This window comes from Gracilinanus agilis, chromosome 1 (assembly GCF_016433145.1).
Source record: "Gracilinanus agilis isolate LMUSP501 chromosome 1, AgileGrace, whole genome shotgun sequence".
NCBI lineage: Eukaryota > Metazoa > Chordata > Mammalia > Didelphimorphia > Didelphidae > Gracilinanus > Gracilinanus agilis.
This window is the reverse complement of record NC_058130.1, coordinates 96181135-96204012: the sequence shown is the minus strand read 5'-3', so window position 1 is coordinate 96204012 and position 22878 is coordinate 96181135. Positions and strand designations below refer to the sequence as shown.

Genomic DNA, 22878 nt, shown 5'->3' with positions numbered 1-22878 from the left:
AAGTCAACTGAGATATAATTGAGTTAGAAACAAAACTTGACTAATGAATGAAGGAAAAAACCTCATCTCGCCTAATAAGTTACAAAAGCTTCAGATGGTCATGTTTACAGAGGCGCCTAATTGTCCTTTCCTCTCAGCCTCTCTGACCCCATCTGCTAGGCCTGGCCGTGCTCCCCTGATTTAACCTCCCCCTCCTCCTTCCCTCCTCCTTCCCAGGCTGCCAGAGGAAGGGAAGAAAAGTTAGAGCCAGCGATGCAGTTACGGTACAACAGAGAGTGCAGAACCTGGAGAGAGAAGGCCTGGTCTCCATTTCTGCTCTGGCCATGACTAACCAAGACCTTGGGAACACAATTTTCCTTTTTTTTCTATGAGCCTCTGTTCCCTCAACTAAGAAATGGGTAGAATAAGGGGTAGCTGGATAGCACAGTAGATAGCCTGGAGTCAGGAAAGGACCTCCGTTCAAATCTGGTCTCAGATATTTCCTAGCTGTGTGACCCTGGGCAAGTCATTTAACCCCAATTGCCTAGACCTTGCAGTTCTTCTGTCTTGGAACTGATAAGAGATTTTTTTTTAAATGGGTAGAATAATCCTTAGATATGTAATTCATAAGGTTGGGTATGAGGAATGTTTTTTTTTCTTGTGGCTGTTTTTTTTTTTTTGTTTTGTTTTGTTTTAGCAAAGAATCCTATTTATCCATATCAATAGCAAAACATAAGTCTGATAAAGTATGTGTATAAGAATATATACAAGAATGAAGGAGCTCTGCCATTGGGAGTGAGGTAACTTAGCTTGACCAAGAGACTCCCAGACCTTATCCAAAGGGAAATTCCTACTAGTGTAACAAGCTGAGCATTAGGATAGATTTAGAAATTCTGCTTGTCAACTCCTTCCCAGAATCTCTTTTTCTCCTTCCCTTCCATTTTTCCATCCTAGTTCCCTGAAGTGGGGTTGGCATCATCCATCGTCCATCTTCTGCCTTGGAGCTGGAAGCCAGAAGCACCTGAAATCTCCAAGAGTCTGAATAGAGCAAGATACCTCCTCTCTCCAACTCTCACCAGCTCCACCACCAGCTCTGCCTTGACTCTCCTACAGTCCCAGGGCATTGATCTCCACCAATGAGAAACCAGTCCCATGCCACTGTGTTTTGGGGGCCAAGTTGCATTCCATCCCTGGGCTGAAATCCTTTGCAGTTCTTGGTAGGGATTGAAGGAAGTCTTTTGTAAATCTTAAGGTGTTATAGAAAGAGGGGCTATTTTTCCCTCTGTCAGTGGGCCCTGGGTTGTTAGGATGCTCATGGTGATGCTAAGACCAGGAATGCTCGGTAGCCCTTTTTGGTTTGAGAGGATGAAGAGAATCCATCACCCAGATGAGCGCATAGCTGGGAATCCTCTTTTGGAGAAATGGGCATGGTGGGGGGAGGGGAAAACACAGGAGAAACCTTCACTGGTGGACCAGACCCAACATTCTTTCCAACATAAAGACAGTCTAGGAATAGGAATGGTGATGAATCAAAAGTTAGGAGGCCTGGGTTCTAGCCCTACAGTTGTTACTACTAAGATCTTGACCTTTAAAAGTCCCTTATAACTGAGTCCATGATCCTCTGAACATATATCTCTTTTATTAGCAGGAATAAAGGTTTCTCATTCCTGTCATCTCTCCTTTCTAGAGTTGATCCTCTCCTTTGTTGAAAGAAAAAAGGCAAGAGGAAGGAAGGAAGGAAGGAAGGAAGGAAGGAAGGAAGGAAGGAAGGAAGGAAGGAAGGAAGGGAGAGAGGGAGAGAGGGAGAGAGGGAGGGATTCAGGAGGCATTTGCACAGATGTGACGCCTACCCATAGGAGATGATGAGATCCCAAGAGAAAAAATATAAAGAAGATTCTATGAGAAAGAAGGTCTAATCATAGCCTCTAAAATCTGCTTTTTCTTAGGGGTCAAGGGAGATTAACCTAAGGTTACTACCCTTTCCCTCCCTGCCCCTCATTCTCACCCCAGCTCCACACACATCTCTTCTCCCAACTGGAAAAAATATATACAAAATCCTGGTTTTATATATGCAGAACCAAACAAAACAAATACCTACATTGGTCATATCCAAGAAATGCGCATCTCATTCTTCATCTTAAATTCATCTCCTTTCTGCTAAGAAGATTACACTGCTTTTGGAAGACTGGTAGAAAAAATGTTTGTTTAGCCTGCAGAAGAGAAGACTTAGGGCAGATCAGAGAGCAGTTTTGAAGTCTTCAAAGGGTTCTAACATGTGGTACTAAACTGGTTCTTCTAGGCACCGTGTCCGGCAGAAAGGTAGGAACTATAGAGACCAGCTCAATGTAAGGAAATTCTTCCTAATAATTAGAGCTATCCAAGAGTAGCCTGAGGGAGAAGTGGGGTAGGAAGTGATATCACTAAAATACTGGAGTGGTTTGCTATTTCCTTCTTCAGCTCATTGGATAGTTGAGGAACTGAGGCAAACAAGATTAAGTGACTTGCCCAGGGTCACACAGCTGAGGTAAAATCTGAGGTCACACTTGAACTCAGGAAGATGAGTCCTTCTGACTGGTTTCCATACTTTATCTACTGCTGCCCTAGTGCCTATAGTGCCAGGCACTATACTAAGTTCTAGGGATACAAAAAGAAACAAAAGATAGTTCCTGCCTTCAAGAAGCTTACCATCTAATGGACATTTGATAAAAGAGGAACTTGATTCTGTAAAAGGGGAAAATGGGAAGATTATGGTTGGACTGGATATTAAAGTTTGGTTGCCAGGGATCGATTACTTGATTCCAAATAAGAGGCCCAAGTCAGGATGACTTTTATGGAAGTTTATTTACAATTAGGAAGGTTGAAGGTAGGGAAAATGAGAGAAACTCTGTCCCGGACCAGAGGCCAGGACCAGGGAGGCTTCAGAGGCCCCAGCAGAGGGACGCAGAGGTTAGTTAAACAAGGCTTCTAGTCACAAGGCTTCCTCTAAGAAGAAAGGCCTTCTTTAGGCTAGAGCCTCCAGAAACATCAAGGGAAGAGAAAGAGAGTCAGTCACTTACCCTTGTGACAATTCAAAGGGAAGCAGTCTGAGGTCTCACCCAAGCTCTTTCACTGCCAAGTTCAAAGGACCAAAAGCCCTCCACAGGAAGTGACCATCATATTTAAAAGATAGCAGCTTTCCTCACTTCCTGGGTCCATCTCCAGTTTTATGTGGACAAATGACAGCCTCAACACTGTTTTGGACTGCCCTGGGGGCAGTCACTTATTTTTGATTTGTCACTATCACATGTGGGTCACAGACCTCCCCCCCCCTTCCTCCTCCCCACTTAATTCTAAGTTGGGTGGGGTGACATTATTCCTGGTGGCTAAAGTCTAAAGAATGAATGAGGATGAGCTAATTCCATTTACACAATTCTCTACACAACTTGCCCAGAATCAAATAAGTTAATACTGGAATCAGAAAAAGACCCTAGGTCTCCTGACTCCCAGGCCAGTACTCTTGGGGGACCCAAGCTATTCTGCTAGAATTTCACTTATATCTTTCTTGCTGGTTTTCAAAAATAATTTTATTTCTATCTCTTGTTTTTACCTTACTCCTATATTTTTTTTGCCTCCTCCTCTTTTTCCCAGAGCTATACTGCATAACAAAATTTTTTTTAAGGAGAAGGAAAATCACAGCTAAAATGATCAATACATTGAAAAAAATCTGCCAGTATATGTAATGTTCCACACCTGTATTCCTCTCCCCTCAGGAAAAGAATGGGAAGAAAACTCATATACTTTATATGCACCCAAGCATTTTCTTTGAATTTTTGCAACATTTATTTTAAAAAACACATTTTAAGTTTATATTGAAGAAATGTTCTGGAGTAGAGAATAAATGTCCTTTTTCCTCCTTAATAAAATATATTCATCTTTAGAATTTCTCCCAGTATTCCTCCCCCTTTTTCCTTTCAGAGAACTCTTCTTTACAATGAATAATACTTTTTTTTCTTTTTTTTTTTAAACTCTTAACTTCTGTGTATTGGCTCCTAGGTGGAAGAGTGGTAAGGGTGGGCAATGGGGGTCAAGTGACCTGCCCAGGGTCACACAGCTGGGAAGTGTCTGAGGCCAGATTTGAACCTAGGACCTCCCATCTCTAGGCCTGACTCTCAATCCACTGAGCTACCCAGCTGCCCTGATAATACTTTTTAAGAAGGATAAGAGGAAGAAGAGACACACAAAAATTAATAAAAGCAATTAGTCTGTCAATAAAAGTATGAAAATATATGTAACACACCATAATCATGGGCCTCCCATCTGTAAAAAGGAGAGGGGTGGAACTGTCTTCTTATATCTCTTCTTTGGGCCATGTTTATTCTTTGTAATTTTGCGGTACTCCCTATTGGTTCTTTTGTGATTGTTATTTCCATTTCCATCATAGTCACGTCCATTGTCTTCTTGGCTCCCCTTACTTCACTTTGCATCAGTTTGTATAATCTTCCCATCCATATCAGTACTCATCAGTTTTCCTTATTTCTTATAGCACAATAAGAGGCTGTTTTGTTTAGTCAGTCCTCAACCAGCTGGCTTCTGTTTGGTTCTCTGGCTATTTTTGATGGTTGTGGGCCTGGATTGGTGATTTTTGGGGCAGTTTCTAGAGAGAACTTGGTGAAATTGTGTCTGTTCTCTACTAGGTGGGCCCTGATGAGGCCTGGGGGCTTTGTTCCAGTCACACTCCTCAGACATCATGTGTACTCCTGAAGAGACATCACTACTACAATCAGAAGAAACTTTCTTGGCCTTGCTTGGCCGCATCAATACCCTTGTCTTCCACCCTCTGCTCCTGGCTGGTGAGTCATAGCCTCAGGGGAGCAAGAAAGGGAAGGGAAGTGCCCAGAAAGGTCTCATTTTGGCTCTTGCAGCTAATGCTTCTGCTTGAGATACAGACTGTGCATATCATTCTTTACTGGATCTTTGCCCCTACCTGTACTGGAATCTAGGTCTACAGTTTTTCAGCCTAGCATTCTTTCAATCAGTTAATCAGTATATATTTATTCAATGACTACGGTATGCAGGGATACAAAGACAAAATGAAATACTCCTGATACCTAAGACCTATTTGCTGAATGCTTTAAATTCCATTGAACTCAAATATTTATTAATTATCTTCCTTGCGTAGGATTCTTTAAGGCAGTGTGGTCCAATGAGGTGAGCATCAGGTTTGGATGCAGATCCCATCTTTGTCATTTGCTACCTTAGCAAAGTCACTTAACTTCCATGAACCTCAGTTTCTCCATGGACATGCAATCTCTTCCAAGCAGGAAGGCATGGGGCATAGTCTCTGTCAGGCATTATTTTCTGCTGGTCTCACATGGCAAGGCAGAGGCCTCACACACCTGGTCATGAGGACAGGGAAAATGCCATTTCACTTTTTCTTCCCCAATAAAGAGATGTTGTCAGTTCTCAGAGCTTGGGCTCCACTAGGCACTCCTTCTCCAAAAGGAGATTTGTTGCCCTATGAGCCAGGCTTCCAGAATGTAGGATCCAGCCATCTTGATGGTCCTCAAGGCTTTAAGAATATTTCTTTTAACCAGCCAAGAGCTGGGTGTTTGATGGAAGCCACAATCCAATTTAGGGTTAGAGATTCCTCATTTCGTTGATTAGTCACTTCTGATTCTTCATGATCCCTTTTGAGGTTTTCTTGGCAAAGATACTGGGGTGGTGAGCCATTTCCAATTCCGGCTCATTTCACAGATGAGGAAACAAGCAGGATTAAATGCCTTGCCCAGAGTTGTACAGCTAGTAAGTATCTGAGGCCAGATTTGAACTTGGGAAGACAGACCCAGCACTCTATCCAGTGTACCACCTAGCTGTCCCCAAAGATTCCTCATAGTCCCCACTTAATATCCATTTGCCTATCTCGCCAGTGAATATCAGTTTCCAGCTGACTTTTCTATTCTTTTTTTTTAAACCCTTATCTTCCATCTTAGAATTAATACTGTGAATTGGTTCCAAGGCAGAATAGTCATGGCTAAGCAATGGAGGTTAAGTAACTTGCCCAGGATCACACAGCTAGTAAGACTTAGAGGCCAGATTTGAACCCAGGACCTCCCATCTCTAGGCTTGGTTCTCCATCCACTGAGCCACCCAGCTATCTCCATTTAGGTAGCCTTTCCAAAAAACTGCTAAATGCTCGTGGAGGGGTTAGGGGAGGACCCTTACCCTTCCAAGACTTTTTCTACTTTAAGATTCTTTTAGGTCTTTCATAGAGATAAATGGGAGGAGAAACAGCTAAGGGCCAAAAGATTTTAGTCCACCCTATATTTATTTGTTATGTCTTCATGTTAGCTGCTCAAGGATGGGGACTGTGTCTGACTCCAAGTTAGGAGATCAGAGTTCGAATTTTTGTTCTAACACTTACTAGCTATGCGGTCTTAGACAAATCACAGGTCATAGATTTAGAGCTGGAAGGGCTGAGAGCCTTGGCTTCTTCTTCTATAAAATGAAGATAATAGTCTTTGCCCCACCTACATCAGAGGTTTTTTTTGTTTGTTTGTTTTTGTTTGGGGTTTTTTTTGGATGATTTGTTTGATTCCTTCAGGCCTCAATTTACCCATCTATGAAAAGGGTCTAGCCCTTGTGGCAAAGACTTTTATGATTTGATTCAATTTAATAAACATAAACATTTCATTAAATACCTACTATGTGCCAAACACTGTACACTAAGTGCTAGGGATATGAAGACAAAAAACAGTCCCTGCCCTTGAAGCAAGTACATCTTGCCGAGTCAGACACAACTAATCAACAAAGTGAGGAATCTCTAACCCTAAGTTGGATTAAGGCTTCCATCAAACACCTAGCTCTGGGCAGGAGCCAGGAGTTAAAAGAAATAATTCCTTTTTTTTTTTTTTTTTTTTTTAATTAAACCCTTAACTTCCATTTTAGAATCAATACTGTATATTGGCTCCAAGGCAAAAGAGTGGTAAGGGGTCAAGTGACTTGCCCAGGGTCACACAGCTAGGTAGTATCTGAGGCCAGATTCGAACCCAGGATCTCCCATCTCTGGGCTTGGTTCTCAATCCACTGAGCCACCTACCTGGCTCCAAGAAATATTCTTAAAAAGCGCATTTGGAGGCAGCTAGGTAGCATGGTGGACAGAGTGCCAGGCCTGGAATTGGGAGGTCCTGGATTCACATCTGGCCTCAGAAACTTCCAAGTTGTGTGACTCTAGGCAAGCCATTTAAACTTGATTGCCTAGTTCTTGCTGCTCTTCTGTCTTAGAATGTATACTAAAACAGAAAGTAAGGGTTTAAAAAAATGACAACATATATGCAGATAAATAAAAAACTTTTTAAACCTTCAAGTTCAAAATAAATACAAATAATGCTTAAAACTGTATTTTTCCCAGCACCAAGAACAGCTACGAAGGATGGCGGGGTTCTAAAAGAGACAGAGAAGAGAAGGAGGTGGGCTACCACCATGGGGGAGAAAATAATTGCTGATCAGGGGGCAGCTGGGTAGCTCAGTGGATTGAGAGCCAGGCCTAGAGACTGGAGGTCCTGGGTTCAAATATGACCTCAGACACTTCCCAGCTGTGTGACCCTGGGCAAGTCACTTGACCCCCATTGCCTAGCCCTTACTACTCTTCTGCCTTGGAACCAATATACAGTATTGGCAGCTCTCCCATTCCTTCACTGGGAGCTTACCTATTCCTAAAAGCCAAACAAGGGGAGAGAATGAGGGTAGTTTGGCAGAAGTGGAGAAGAATTCGGTTCTTGCCCCAGCTCAGCTGCCAATTTGATGTGTGATTCTTGGTGAATTGTTCAATGTAAGGCAGACTCTCACGATTTGATTCATTTTGGTTCAACAAGTATTTATTAAGTATATAAAGCTACAAAGACAGAAGTGTACAAAGTCCCAGCTCTCAAGAAGCTTACTTGCTACGTGGAGAAACAGTGTAGACACAAATGAGTAAATAAAAGTGATTTAAGATACAAAATGAATACAAAGTATTATGGGGCGGCAGAGTGGAAAAGCACTTAAGGACAGGGGCATCATGAAAGACCTCCAGCAGGAGGTACCATTTGGACTTAGCTACGAAGGATGGCGGGGTTCTAAAAGAGACAGAGAAGAGAAGGAGGTGGGCTACCACCATGGGGGAGAAAATCGAGGAAAAGACTTCGAGATACAAGAAAGAGTGCTGCTAGCTGGCTGCCAAGATGACGCTGGGCAAGTCACTTAAAATTCTTCTGTCCAATGAAGAGGTTGAGCCGGGTGGCTTCTGAAGACCCTTGTAGTCCTTCATCTGCGAGAAGGAACAGTGAGTTAGTTTATGAAAGACAATAATGTGAAATCAATCTGAAAAGTCCTATCCATGATATAATATCATAATACAGTGTATTATGGCATATTAGGATTATATATTATAATATATATGATAATAATTTGGGGGTGATTGTCTTCTTTTCTCCTCCTGTTCCTCACAACTGAGAGGATTCATTCAGATCACCTAAAAGCAAGTCAGGAATGGGCTGGGGCCAGCTCGAACTGGCTCATAAGAGCTGATTATTAAATTTTCCATGTGATTATTTCTATCTCTGAAATCAGCAAAACCTATAGATTTTTTTAATCTTTACCTTCTGCCTTAAAATCAATATTGTGTTTTGTTTCCAAGGCAGAAGAGTGATAAGGGTTTGGAAGAGGGGTTAAATGACTTGCTCCCAGGGTCACACAGCTTGAAAGTCTCTAAGACTTGGTTTTGAACCCAGAACCTCCTGTCTCTAATCCTTGTTCTCAAACCACTGAGCCACCTAGCTGGCCTCAAAGCCTATAGATTTTTGCTGTTCAGTATTACAGTTGTATCCAACTCTAGACTCAATTTATTGTTTTGTTGATTATCTAGGAAAGTGACGGTGAAGAGGTTAATGCAGATTGGCTTAAAAATTGTGGTATGCATTAGTTATTTTTGGAGATGAATTGCTAAACTTTTTTTTTTAATCCTTACCTTTTGTTTTAGAATCAATACTGTATATTGGTTTCATGGCAGAAGAGTAGTAAGGGCCAGGCAATGGGGGTTAAGTGACTTGTTCAGGGTCACACAGCTAGGAAGTGTCTGAGACTAGATTTGAACCCAGGATCTCCTTTCTCTATGCCTAGATCTCAATCCACTCAGCTACCCAGCTGTCCCCCAGTTACTAAACTTTACCAACATGCTCCTGCAAAACAGTCAGCAATCCCCAATAGTCTGCTGCCACCTTTGTGTCTGTGTTTGTGTATGTATGTTTGAGAGTGTTTGAATGTGTGTCTAGTCTCAAGTGTACATCTGAGTGTGTCCAGCTGTGTATATGGAAGGATTAGGAGAAGCCGTGTGAGACCCAAGTCTTGGATGCTTTGCCTTCCCTAGAGGATGCCATTCATTACTGACTGGGGAGGCTACCTGGTCTTCCTCCCAACGTTCTGGGAAGGGCCCACACCAGGAAGCCTTCTTCACAGTGAGCAGCCCACTTTTTTTTGTCCAAGGAGAGCCCTCCAACTCGAAGGACCAGGAATGCATGAGGCTGCTGCTACAGCTCAGCGTGCAGTACCAGCAACTGTGGGACCTGACTCAGGCCAGCCTCCGAACACTGAGGCAGAGGCTCAACTCTCCAGCCACCGTCAGCCTGGAGGCCTTGCACCTCCTTCACAGCCCGGACCTGTTCCTGGAAGCCTACCGACGGTGAGTGCTGGGGATGACGAGACCATTTCATAGACTTGATCTGGGCTTGGTCCTTCCTCATTCCCCCAAATCTCTGTTTACCCAAGTGCCCTTATCAGTCTGGAGAAGCACATGAGCCCTTCTCAGAAATATGTTTTTAAGAGGACAGCTGGGTGGCTGAGTGGATTGAGAGCCAGGCTCAGAGAGGGGAGGTCCTGGGTTCGAATTTGACCTCAGATACTTCTTAACTGTGTGACCCTGAGCAAGTCACTTAACTCCCATTGCCTAGCCCGTACCATTCTTCCACCTTGGAACCAATACACAGTATTGATTCTAAAGCAAAAGATAAAGATTAAAAAAAAAAAAAAAGCTCATGAACTGATTGAGACTGAATCCAGACCAAAGCAAACTTTTTTCACTTTCTTAATTTTTTTGTTCCAAGTTCTTTCACAAAAGGACTCATGGGAAAATGTTTTACATGATTGGACGTATTGCTTACCATCTGGGAGGGGAAGGAGGGAGGGAGAATTCTAGACTCAAAATTCTTTTTTAAATGTGGAAAATTAGATTAAATTCTTTAAAAAATTGCTCAAAAGCTCATGGACCAGGGGGCAGCTGGATAGCTCAGTGGATTGAGAGTCAGGCCTAGAGATGGGAGGTCCTAGGTTCAAATCCGGCCTCAGACACTTCCCAGCTGTGTGACCCTGGGCAAGTCACTTGACCCCCATTGCCCACCCTTACCATTCTTCCACCTAGGAGCCAATACACAGAAGTTAAAGGTTTAAAAAAAAAAAAGCTCATGGACCCTAGCTTAGCAACCCCTTGTGATTAGAACCCTGAACAATAGCAAAATGAAGTAAAGCTCTCCTAGAGGTGATAACTAGAGACACTTGGATGGGCCATATTATGGGGAGGCGGGAGGAGGAGGAAATATGAGGGCCCTATTCTCTGGAGCTTTTAGCCTGCTGGGAGATAAGGCTGAAGGAACATTAGATAAGACAAGTCAAAGATTAGAAAGAGGAAAAATAGAAAGAAAGAAAAAAGCCAGCAGAAGAAGGCAGATCATCTACATTTGCTCAGGGCCACGTGGCCCAACTAGGGCTGTGGGATGTCAGAGGTGGGAAAAGTGACTCTGGGCTGTGGGCTGTGTGGCCAGGGAGAGCTTTCTGAATGTGGAAGGCCTTGAATGATGAGCAGAGGCATGCATAGACTAACTGTGGCTATTGTCCCTGAGTCCAGTGGGGGTGTGGGGCTAGGGGAGGGATTTGGGTAGGGAGATCATGACTAGGCACGGAGAGCACGAATGTCATCCATGTGGCATCTTGTAACCCTGTTCCCTGCAGGTATTTTGTGATCTATACCAGCTGTGTGGTGGTGCAGACCTTTCAGAAGGCTACCAGAAAGAAAAGGTGAGTGAAATGGGGGGGCATGGGGTCAGGGCATGGGGAGAGGCATTAAATGCTGGGTTGAGTGACTACAGCTCCCTGGAGGTAGCCTAGGACTCACAGCTGAACCTAGGTCAGCCTTGGGCCATTCATAAATGGACTAAAAAGCCTGTTTATATACTAATATATGGGAGACATTCTGAGAGAGTGGAGAGACTGTTGGATTTGGAGTCTCAGGAGCTGGGTTCAAATCCTGAATCTGCCACCTAGAGACTCAAGATTAGAGAGGGAGAAGGTAAAAGAAAGGGGTTCCACTGTGGGTTTCATTTCTTCTCTGGGGCCATGGAATGACAGTGAATTTTGGAAGAGCCAGAGGAAGGCATTGAAGCAGTTCCTGACCAATGTGACCTTGGAGACTTCGGGGGCAGCTGCCCTGCCTCACGTCCTCTGCCAGCCTCTCACAGATCATGTGCAGCAGTATGTCCTTATCTTGCTGAGACTTGGAGATGCTGTTGGTGAGGTATTTCCTGGGAGGGGAGGCCCTGGTCTGAGAGGAGACACAGCCCTTGCCCCCAGGGAGCCCCTGTTCTGAACAGATAGAGCCTCCACTCTGAAAGATCCCCTCTTCTGATTGAGCCCACAGATCTCCTGCCCACCAGGAACACACAGGACAAACAGAGGAGAAAGGCCCAGAACCATTTAGAAATAACATTACACAATATAACCAATAGCAAATTGCTTTTTATCCATGGGTGAGGGTGGGGGAAGAGGAAGGGGTGGAGTGAATGTGGATCTCGAAATGTTGGAAAATGAATGCCAAAAATTGTTTTTCCATGTAAGTGGGGAAAAATAAAACTTTGCCCCAAACCAAAAAAACTTACATGAATACAGGGCCTAGGAATACTAAGAGCCCTGGACTTGGAGACAGAGTTTAGAGTTAAAAGTTCAGTAAAGGAGTAATCAGTCAGTTCTAGCTTCTTCCTGCTCTGAACGAGATGACTTTTTGAATCAAGAAAGCCTGAGAAAGCCTTCCTGAATGAAATGACTTGGGGGGAGGGAAGGGGAGTGGAGGAGGGGAGAAGAGATAGTCTAGGAATTTTTATATCTTTCAGATTAGAACCCAAGAGATTGGATTCTACTTCAGGGTGTGCTGTGAAGTCTAGGGAGAAGGTCAGCTATATGTTGTATCATAGAATCACAGAATCTCCCCATCCCCAAACCTGGAGGAGTTTCAGGGGCCATTTTCAGATATGTATCTGAGCAGAAATCCCCTCTTACACTATATCCCTGACAAATGGTCATCTAGCTTCCGGAAGATCTCCAGGGACTGGGAAGTCAATGAGGCAACCGATTCCATTTTTGGACAGCTCTAATTGTTAGAAGATTCTTTCTTGTTTAAGGTCAAAATCTCCTCTCTATAATTTTTAGCCATTGGTCCCAGTTCTGTCCTCTGGGGCCAAGCAAAATAAATCAAAACTCTTTTTTCAGATGACAACCTCATAAATACTGAGGCAACTAAGGTGGTAAGACTACTGGACTTGGAGTAAAGAAGATCTGAGTTTAAATCCCATTTAGACCACGTGTCTAAACCCAGTCAAGTCACTTAACCTTTTTCAGCCATAGTTTCCTCATTTCTAAAATAGAGATAATAATAGCACCCACTTTATAGAATTCTTCTTTTTTTTTTTTTTTTAACCCTTACCTTCTGTCTTAGAATCGATACTAAGTATTGGTTCCAAGGCAGAAAAGCAGCAAGACAGAGACAAATAGAGGTTAAGTGACTAGCTCAGGGTCACATAGCTAGTAAAGGTCTGAGACCAGATTTGAACCTGGGATCTCCCATCTCCATTCTCAATTCAGTGAGTCACCTAGCTGCCCCTTTAGGCTTCTTCTATGAAGACCAAATGAGATACCTTAAGGCACTACATAAATGCTAGCTGTTATTATGACGATTACTCAAAGACGGCAGCTTTCATGTCTTCTGCTGTCCTGATAGCTCAGGCAGGACATAAGAACATGGTTCTCCTGAGGTTGAGGCTATACCCTAGACCTCAGAACTGCCAGCTGTCCCTCACTTGCTCTTCCTTCTATTAGCATCATCCTGCCAGGGAGCTGGCTATCCAGGCTGCTGACCGCTTTGTGACTCTTCAGTCCTTCATCAGACAGGCTCTGGATAAAGCCTCAGCCACCCAGGACCTGTGGGAGACGCTGGGCAACCGGCTGGTGGTGAGTCTTCTCCGGGTGTGTCCAGCCCTTTACTTTGGGAGGTTTTTAAGTCTTAAAGACCTGGTGGGGATAGAGAGTCCTCAGGCCTCATTGACATCCTTTCCCAAGGTCCTAAAGCCCATTACCAAACTTTCCAAGTCTGGAAAAGGATAAAAGCAGGAGCTGGGGGAAATGAATGGCAGGTTCCACTTGATGACCTTGAGCTTGGAGAGGCTTTGATTTTAACCTGCCCTTCCGAGAAGTCTCTCTTTTCTTATGTTGGGAACAACCCAAATCATCTTAAAGCCAGTTGACCTAGCTGTTCACAATGTGGTGGAATATAGTGAAAAGAACACCGAGTCTATAGTCCTAATTATGCTTCTAATTGATTGGGGGCAAGTTCCTCTTATGTGGGTCTCAGTTTCCTCCTTTACAGTTGAAGAGGTTTTTCCAGCTTGCCCCTCTCCTTATGTCCTCTTTCAGCTCCCATAGTCTAAAATGTGGCTTCCAAGAACTTTTTCAGCTTTGATATTGTATGCCCCTCGTTATAAGATTCTTTGGGCCCTAAACATTCCACGTGCTCTCTTCTAAAACTCATCTGAGCTTTGAAACTCTATCTCCTTTGTTCTAGGATGCCCTCCTAGCTCTAACATTTGATGATTCTAAAACCTCTTAGCTTAATTATTAATGTAGGTTAACCCTATTGCAATGTTTTTGCATTATTACAGTAAAGTATTTTCTTCCTAAAAGCAGGAAATAAAAAACATCCCAGAAAGGATGTCAAAAGGCTTACAAGCTTAGACAAATTGTCCGTCGGGCTTTATTGACCAAGAACTCTCATTGTCTAATGCAGACCCTTCTTGCTGCAATTTTAACCACCTCCAATGCTCATTTTTTTTTCCCTAATGGAAGGAAGCCTTAGTTTCTTGGAGGATGGGGATGGGAGGGAAAGAGAGCTAAGGACTGCTTCTGAATTTCATTGAATTCCCTTCCCATCAAGACCCTGTTCCCACTCCCTTTCCCCTGTCTTCTCTAGGATGCCCTCTGCACAGCAGATCGGCGACTGCTTCAGGACAGCCAGAAGGTGCCAGTGGTGGCCAGCCCGGTCCGAGCTGACCGAGTCCTCCTTTTCAATGATGTTCTTGTTCTAGTGCAGGTGAGAATGGTGATCTTGGAAAAGAGACAAATGGAATAGTCCCAGGACTGAGTATGGGGCAGGGTAGTCTTTTTTAGAGAAGGTGAAGGGAGGACTTAGAGATGGGGAAGGATTTAGGGATGAGGGCCCAACCCCTGTCCTGAAAAGGCATGGGCAAGTACCCCATGCCAGCAGAAGTATGGCTCATGGTAAGAGCACTGGGCATCTCTTTAGAATACCTGAATTCAAATCCTGCCTCTTGTTATTTTTTTATCCTTATTTTCAATCTTAGAATCAATACTAAGTATCAGTTCCAAGGCTGAAGAATGCTAAGGGCATTTCTGTCTTTTTTTTTTTAACCCTTATCTTCTGTCCTAGAATCAATACTAAGTATTGGTTCCAAGGCAGAAGAGCAGTAAGGGCTAGGCAAGTGGGATGAAGTGACTTGCTCAGGGTCACCCAGCTAGGAAGTATCTGAGTTCAGATTTGAACCCAGGACCTCCCATCTCTAGGCCTGCCTCACTATCCTCTGAGCCACTGAGCTTCCCTGTATGTTCTAATTAATTAATCAATAAGCACTTACTAAGTCTTACTATGTGGCAACTAATGACTGGATAAAACACTGGGAATCTAAAGATAAAAACAGGTTCTTCTCTCAGGGAACTTATATTCTATAAAGAGAGATAGCATGTATATAATAACTAGGTACATTTTTGTGGAGAAAACGCTTATAGGTGAAAGAAAGGCATTGTGCAGAAGGTGTTGCTTGAGCAGAGATTTGAAGGGAACAAGAGATTCTAGGATGACAAGTATTTCTGAAAAAAATGTAAAATAAATTTTTATTGATATTTTCTGTTTCTCACATTTTCCCCCTAAGTTTTTTTTTTTAACCCTTAACTTCTGTGTATTGGTTCCTTGGTGGAAGAGTGGTAAGGGTGGGCAATGGGGGTCAAGTGACTTGCCCAGGGTCACACAGCTGGGAAGTGTCTGAGGCTGGATTTGAACCTAGGACCTCCCGTCTCTAGGCTTAGCTCTCAGTCCACTGAGCTACCCAGCTGCCCCCTCCCCCTAAGTTTTTAATGCATTCCTTATGCAATCTGAGAATATTGATTGGTCTTCTTCCTCCTTTTTTAATTTAAAATTTTATTTTTATTGTCATGCAAAACATACTTCCATATTGGTCATTGTTGTAAGAGCAAACTCAGACATAACCAAAACCCCAAAATAAAACCATAAATACATTGATGTGAAAGATGATCCAGCAGTTCTTTTTCTTGTCACGGATAGCATTTCCCATCATAAGTCTCTCAAGATTGTCCCAGATCACTGCATTGCTGAGAGTAGCCAAGTTTTCACAGATAATCATCATCCAATATTGCTGTTACTATGTATAATGTTCTCCTGGTTCTGCTTATTTCGCTCTGCATCAGTCCTTGCAGGTCTTTCCAGATTTTCTGTATTTGGGGCATGAGTCAATCGAGAGAAAATTGTTGAAGAAGAATATAAATATCCAAGTGCTTTAGAGTCTTCTCTGTAAAGTGGTGAGATAGGGCCCAGCGGCAGAAGCCAGGGTTCTCAATTGCTTCCTAAGTCTATCCTCCTTTGGTTGAATATGGGGTGTTCAGAAAGGACTAGCAACACTGGTTTGAGGGCTTGCCCAATCCTTTTCAGGGCTGCTCATCCACTTTTGGCATCCACCTTTCACCCATCTCTCACCTGTGGCTCCAAGAAGGTGTCACATGTACAGTGACTACATCCCAGTAAAACCATCTCAACAAGTGGGCTAAATCTGACTGAGGGTAACCGATGAGTCTCAGACCCATTGGTGAGTTAATGGGGATGTCTACTCCAAGCTTGTGAAGACTTCCTTTGGCAGAACGGGCAGATGAGAACAATTTGTTCCAATGAGCATGAAGGTGGCTGAAGCAGGCGCTGTGAAGTGTTTAAAGCATGGTCAGATATCAAAGATGCCATGGTCATCCAATGCATTAGGCACCATTATCAGTCATCTTGACTTTTGTTATGCCACTAGATTTGGATGACTGGTAGAGAGAATGAGGCAGATGATTGTAAACTCGCCCTCTCTTAAATCTATTTCACTGCAGGTCAAGGCATTACCCCATGATTTTTTTCAGGCCTCTTCAAACAAAGGACAAACAACAACTTTGTTCTAAGATCCTTCACAGTTCTTTCAGTTCTAATGGTCTTTGTCCTAAGGCTCTTTCTAGCTCTAACATTAACATTCTCCAAGTTTATGAAATAGACGTCACATTTTTTTTACTAAACTGTTAACTAATTTTTTTTATTAAACTAAGCTGAAACTTAATTTCTTTTTTTAAAAAAATTATACTAAACTTCATCTGTTCTCAATCACAGTTGTCAAGAAAACCTTTCATCTCATTCCTGCTTATTTAGTGATTCTATGAAAGAATCTCTGCTTGTAGTTTTTCAGGGCTCTCATTTTTGCCTCTTCTCTGGCTTCTTTGGCTGTGTTTCCTCCTGGTTCTCTTTTGGAAGAAGATCAATTTCTTTCATGTAGACTTGCTTCCACCTGCTTCCCCTCTCCTTCCTCATTTATACACAGCATCATGCATGAGGGATATTTATGGGATTCAATGGGAACAATGCTGGACTTGTGGTCAGGAAAGAACTGAATTTGAATCTCTTAAGGAGAAGTTTCTCTATTTTTAGTGATGATAATAAAACAAAATCTTTTAAAGAATCAACCTGATATTTAATGAATAAAGAACCTGTCTTCATGTAAAAGGAATTGTGTTTAAGTCTCACCTCTTATGCCTCCTAACTAAGTGACTTTGGGCAAGTCGTGACCTTTCTTTTTTCTTCCTTTTTAGACCCTTATCTTCTATCTTAGAATCAATATTGTGTATTGGTTCCAAGGTAGAAGAGTAGTAAGGGCTAGGTATTAGGGATTAATTAACTTGCCCTTGGTCAGCTAGGTAGGGTATGAGGATAGATTTAAACCTAGGACATCCTTTCTCTAGGCCTGGCTCTCTATCCACTGGGCCACCCCACTTCCCCCCAGGTCATAACCTTTTTTTTAAAAACCTTTACCTTCTCTTAGAATCAATAGTATGTACAGGTTTTAAGGCAGAAGAGTGGTATGACTTGGCTAGAGTCACACAGCTAGGAATTGTCTGAGGCCAGTTTTGAACCCAGGACCTCTCTCCTCTAGACCTGGCTCTCTATTCACTGAGTCATTTAGCTGCCTCCAAGTCATAACCTTTCAGTGCCCTGGTCCAGGGATGTCACATATTCAGCATGAAATGTTCGTAAGAGCAGCTGGGCCCAGATTAAAATGTAATTGGGTAATATTTAACACAATCAATAAAAATACTATAAATTATAGACAATGTTAATACATGGTTTTCTAAGTCAATACACAGCTTGCAGGGCACCTTATATATCAGTTAGGGTCCTTGTCACATGTTCCTATGTATAGGGATTATTGGTATACAGATACATAGCATATCTGGCTAGATTAGAACAGAAGTTGTACATCCTCAAGGATTGGAGCAAGGGATTGCTCATAAGGTTGTCTGAAAGCTAAGACTTAGCCAAGATCATGCAGATAATCTGGGCTGTAACTGGGGCTTAGATCTCAGTAGTTCTGGCTCTTAATCCAATGATTTGTGCTTCCCTGATCCCTCCATTCCACAGACAAGGAAACTGAGGGCTGGAGAAATTAAGTCACTTGCCATCAGGCCACGGCTTATCCATGGCAGAGACCGAACCATAGTCCAGGTTTCCTAACCCAAGACCAGAGTTCTTTTATCCAAATATGTCAAGCTCACTTTGAACATAAGAGAAGAATTTATAAATAAGTTAAAAATCATTTGTAGGATGACGCTTCACAGATACACTTTTATCTCCTTGTAGTTGGGCTCTGGGCACGTGCTACTGGTCACTGATGTCTCCTCTTGCTCTTTCAGGGTCACAGCTTTCAGATGTTTGACCTGAAGCTGGTCTGGGTGGAGGCCAGGATGGATGAGAAGCAGATCTCCAGTAGGTGAGTGAATAGGGAATAGAAGGAAAGGTTGTGTGAGGTGAGAGTCAATGAGTTTCCTCCATCTCTTTTCTTCTTTTCTTAGGAAGGAACTTTTCATTGGTTATCCCCATTGCACAGGATGCTCTCCTTCCTCTTCTCTATCTCTAGCTTCCCTGACTTCTTTTAAATCTCTACTAGCCCATCTTCTGCAAAAGGGACCTTTCCCAGTCTTCCTTAATCTTAGTGTTTTCGCTCCGAGACTACTCCCAATTTAGCCCATGTGCCACTTGTTTGTACAGAGCTGTTCACCTGTCTGTCCCTCTATTATGATGTCGGAGAAACCCACCCAAGTTTGTAGCAGGGTCTCACCCCAAGAATAGGAGACTAAAACTCCTGTTCAATTCAGAAGCAGGAAAAGAATTTTATTGAAAGAAGTGGTCATTTTTGGTGGTCTAGTCTGGGGGCTAATCAGGTAGCCTTAGGGCTGATGGACAAGCCCAGGGGCTACTAGAATAGCCTCTTTGGAGCTAATAGTATGGAGTAGCAGCTCCTCTGTAGAGGGGCAGCTTCCTCCAACGAGTGGAGCTTCTACTGTAGAATGGCAGCTTCCACTGTACAGTGATAGGTTCCACACCCTGTGGATCAGGGTTGGCATATTTATTGGGGTCTGGTAGCTTAGCATCTCTGTTTCCAAACTCAGGTGGAGGTATGCTTTGGGGTTTGTTGCCAAAGGGAATAAGGAGCATGTGCAGGTTCCATGTTCCTCCATTGTTCACCTTGTCATCATTTGTCAAGGAGGGAGAGGTCCGTTGCTCTTCTAGAGTGGGAACATGGGGTGAGGGGGAATGCAGTACACTGGAGGACCACTAGAGGTAATTAATTATTTCTAAGAACATAAAGCTGATACCTAGTATAGAATGTTACAGATTCAGTACACAGAATGGATAATTAATAAATAATGTAGAACAATCTACAATTCATGCTTGACTAATGCTGAAACTACAGGTTTTGTAGTTGATGTTTAAATGGTGCTAACTAGTGAGAAATGCAAGATTGCAGAGTCTGTAGGTCCCATTCCTATTACTACCTCTGTCAACTACACTGCCCACTGTCAACCCACATCAATTACTTTGTGAGCTCCTCGAGAACAGATACTGGTTTTTTTGGCCTTTATATGCCAGTGACCCAATAAGCATTTAATAAAAATAATTTTCATTCCTTTTTTCAGTCATGTTCAACTCTTTGTGATCCCATCTGGTGTTTTTTTGTTTGTTGGTTTGTTTTTGGCAAAGATACTGGAGTCCTTTGCCTTTTCCTTCTCCCGCTCATTTTACAGAAGCGGAGACTGAGGAAAACAGGTTTAAGTGACTTTCCCAGAGTCACACAGCTGGTGTCTATGCCAAATTTGCCCTCAGGAAGATGAGTCCTTCTGATTCCAGGCCTGGCACTCCTAGCTGCCCAATAAAAATTCTGAGAGGCAAAATTGAGTCCGGTGTCATTCTACTACACTACTTGGACACTTTTGGATCATTAAGTGCTGCTTATTATAACTTCTGTCCTTCCAGGTATGGGTTTCATGTCATCACACCTGAAGAAGAGTTCTGTCTCTCTGCTAAGGATGCCCAGGGCCAGGTGAGTAGGGAGGGAAGTTAAGCCTAGGAAAGCAGAGGGCCATGTCGGTGAACCACGAGCATCCTCTACACTCAGCTATAAAGTCCATAATTCTCTTCCCCCTTGGAAAGAAAGAAGTGTGCTCAGAGCCATGTCCCTAGCAATGGGAGCGGCTCACACAGCCACACTGTTTCTTTACATAGGTTTTTTTTTTTTTAAACCCTTACCTTCCGTCTTAGAGTCATACTGAGTATTGGCTCCAAGGCAGAAGAGTGATAAGGGCTAGGCAATGGGGGTCAAGTGACCTGCCCAGGGTCACACAGCTGGGAAGTGTCTGAGTCCAGATTTGAACCTAGGACCTCTTGTCTCTAGGCCTGGCTCTCAATCCACTGAGCTACCCAGCTGCCCCTACATAGTTCTTTCTTAATGAAACAAATGGATAAATGTGGGGAAGAACTCATTTATTAAGTGCAAATTATGTGCCAAGAGTAATGCTAAGTGCTAGTAGTACAAATACAAGCAAGTAAGATACATTCTGCCCTCAGGAAGCTTATATCCTAATGAGGAAAGACAACCCATTCAGAAAAGCTATGAGGAATATTTTAGTCAATAAAGTCTCAATGGAGAAAATTCTGATTGGAGTCAGAAGGCAATTGATTAATTCTTGGGCCCAAAGAATGAGGTTGTGAGATGACTCTTCTGTGGCTTCAGTTAAGCCTTAGTCTCTCTCTAGATAGTTAGATTCCCTCTCATCCAATCCCAATCTGGTTTTCCTGTGTCATTTCTCTAACCACTGGGGTAACTGAACATAAGCTCAATGGTAGAAATAACCAAATAGAAGTTAAGAATAATCAGAGTTTGAAGTGGGGAGAGGATGGTCAAGAAAAGAACTCTTGAGTAGCAATGGGTATTCTACCTTGGTAATAATAGTAATAATAATAAAATTGCTTCAATTTGTTTAGGAATTGAGGGTTTGTAAAATTCTATACATAGATCATTTGATTTGGTTCTCAAAAGCCCTGAGAGTTTGGTGCTATTATTATCCTTATTTTATAGATGAAGAAATTGAGGCAGGCAGTGGTTGTGTCTTGATGAAGGCCAGTGAGTGTCTGAGACAGGTTTTAAACTCTGATATTCTTTTTTTTTTTTTCAAACCCTTAACTCTCATCTGAGAATCAATACTGTTTATTGGTTCTAAGACAAAAGAATAGTAAAAGCTAGGCAATGGGAATTAAGTGACTTGTCCAGGGTCATCCAAGTAGGAACTGTCTGAGGTCAGATTTGAACCCAGGACCTCCCATCTCTAAGCCTGGTTCTCTATCCACTGAGCCATCCAGCTGCCTCCAAACTCTGATATTCTTAATGCCTAGTTCAGTTCTCCATACACTCCACTATCTAGGATCCCTAAAGACACAGAGATAAGCACTGAGACTTTCAACTCTAATTTGCCCAATCCAGGAAGGATTTCTTATAGAGGTGACCATTTAGGGGTGATATGAATGAAAGGAGTGTGATGACTTTACCTTCCCAGCTTCCTTCCAACGCTCTTCAAACCTTTGAAATGCTTATCCTAACTTTGCTTCTACAGGTTTGCTGGCTGTCTAAGGTGAGCCAGGCCATCTGCCAGGCACTGAATGGAAAGAAGGATATCCCTGGGCTGGAGAAAGACCAGAATCAGGAGGGGATTGAACCCCCTGCTGCCCGATGCTGCCTCTACACTTTTCAAACTGTGGACCGGTTCCGTCTTGCAACCTATGATGGCAATTGGTTCTGGGGGAAGCCCCATGGAAAGTGAGTAGGGATGGTGGTGAGGAGAGGGAATTCTGGGTTGTTTGGGGATGCTAGAATATCACGGAATGTGAGAGCTGGATGGACCTTGGCACTCAGCTAGTCCAAGCAGTGCACAGAAGGAATCTTCAATGTGACAAACTCAACCCAGTCTTTGACCAGTTTCTGCTTGTAGACCTCTAAGAAGGAGGAGCCTACCCCTTCCAAAAGGCAGCCCTGCTACTTTGGAACAGCTTCAATTTTTAGAACATTGTCTTCTTTTGCACTGTGAACTTTCTAAATTGTAAGATTTTGGGGGCAGCTGGGTAGCTCAGTGGATTGAGAGCCAGGCCCAGAGATGGGAGGTCCTGGGTTCAAATATGACCTCATACACTTCCCAGCTGTGTGACCCTGGACAAGTCACTTAACCCCTATAGCCTAGTCCTTACCACTCTTCTGCCTTAGATCTAATACATAGTATTGATTCTAAGACAGAAGGTAAGGGTTTAAAAAAATAAATTGCAAGTCTCTATGTAAATGACAGCTATTAATTTTACCATATTGGAAACCTGAAGATCAGAGTAATTTTCTTCCATGGTTCTCATTGCTTTCCATCTCCTTGTCCATGACACTAGGAACAGGCTACTGCTATTGGGAAGAGTTAAGGAGCAAATGAAGGGGAAGACATTCTGCCTTCTTGCTTGTCCCTGGCACTGAGCACTCCCCTCAAACTGCCCTTAATTTTTGCTTGTCTATGTTCAGGGGTACCTTGAAGTGGCCAGATGGAAGAAATCATGTGGGTGATTTCCACCAAGGCTTGGAGCATGGGTAAGATCAAGTTGGATGAGAAGGGTGACAACAACCAGGGCAAGGTAGCCTAGATGACTGTCTCAAGAACAGCTCAGGCAAGGAAGGCCTAAACTGGATTTCTGAATCTTGAGACCACATCGGGAGGAGGACCAGGGGAAGATGGACTAACTGTGCTGTGGATGTGAAAGCGGGGGGTGAGGGAATAGAGACAAAGAGACAGAGAGAGGAGAGAGAGGGAGGGAGGGAGAAAGACAGAGAGGGGACAGAGAGAGAGAGAGAGAGAGAGAGAGAGAGAGAGAGAGAGAGA

The 22878-nt window shown here is 43.1% G+C and overlaps 1 protein-coding gene across 3 annotated transcripts in view; it reads left to right on the top strand.

Annotated features, from left to right (window-relative positions):
• Positions 1–22878, top strand: part of ALS2CL (ALS2 C-terminal like) — a 78238-nt gene that overhangs the window by 29425 nt on the left and 25935 nt on the right. For 2 of the 3 annotated variants that reach the window (XM_044681843.1, XM_044681778.1), the window contains exons 1-7: positions 10381–11557; positions 13132–13263; positions 14279–14398; positions 18328–18404; positions 19949–20015; positions 21583–21785; positions 22524–22589. In XM_044681843.1, coding sequence (XP_044537778.1) covers positions 11225–11557; positions 13132–13263; positions 14279–14398; positions 18328–18404; positions 19949–20015; positions 21583–21785; positions 22524–22589 — 998 coding nt within the window. In that variant the 5' untranslated portion in view covers positions 10381–11224. Of the gene's footprint in view, positions 1–4652; positions 4809–9477; positions 9674–10380; positions 11558–13131; positions 13264–14278; positions 14399–18327; positions 18405–19947; positions 20016–21582; positions 21786–22523; positions 22590–22878 lie in introns of those variants that run through there. The other variant, XM_044681737.1, reaches the window with a different exon arrangement.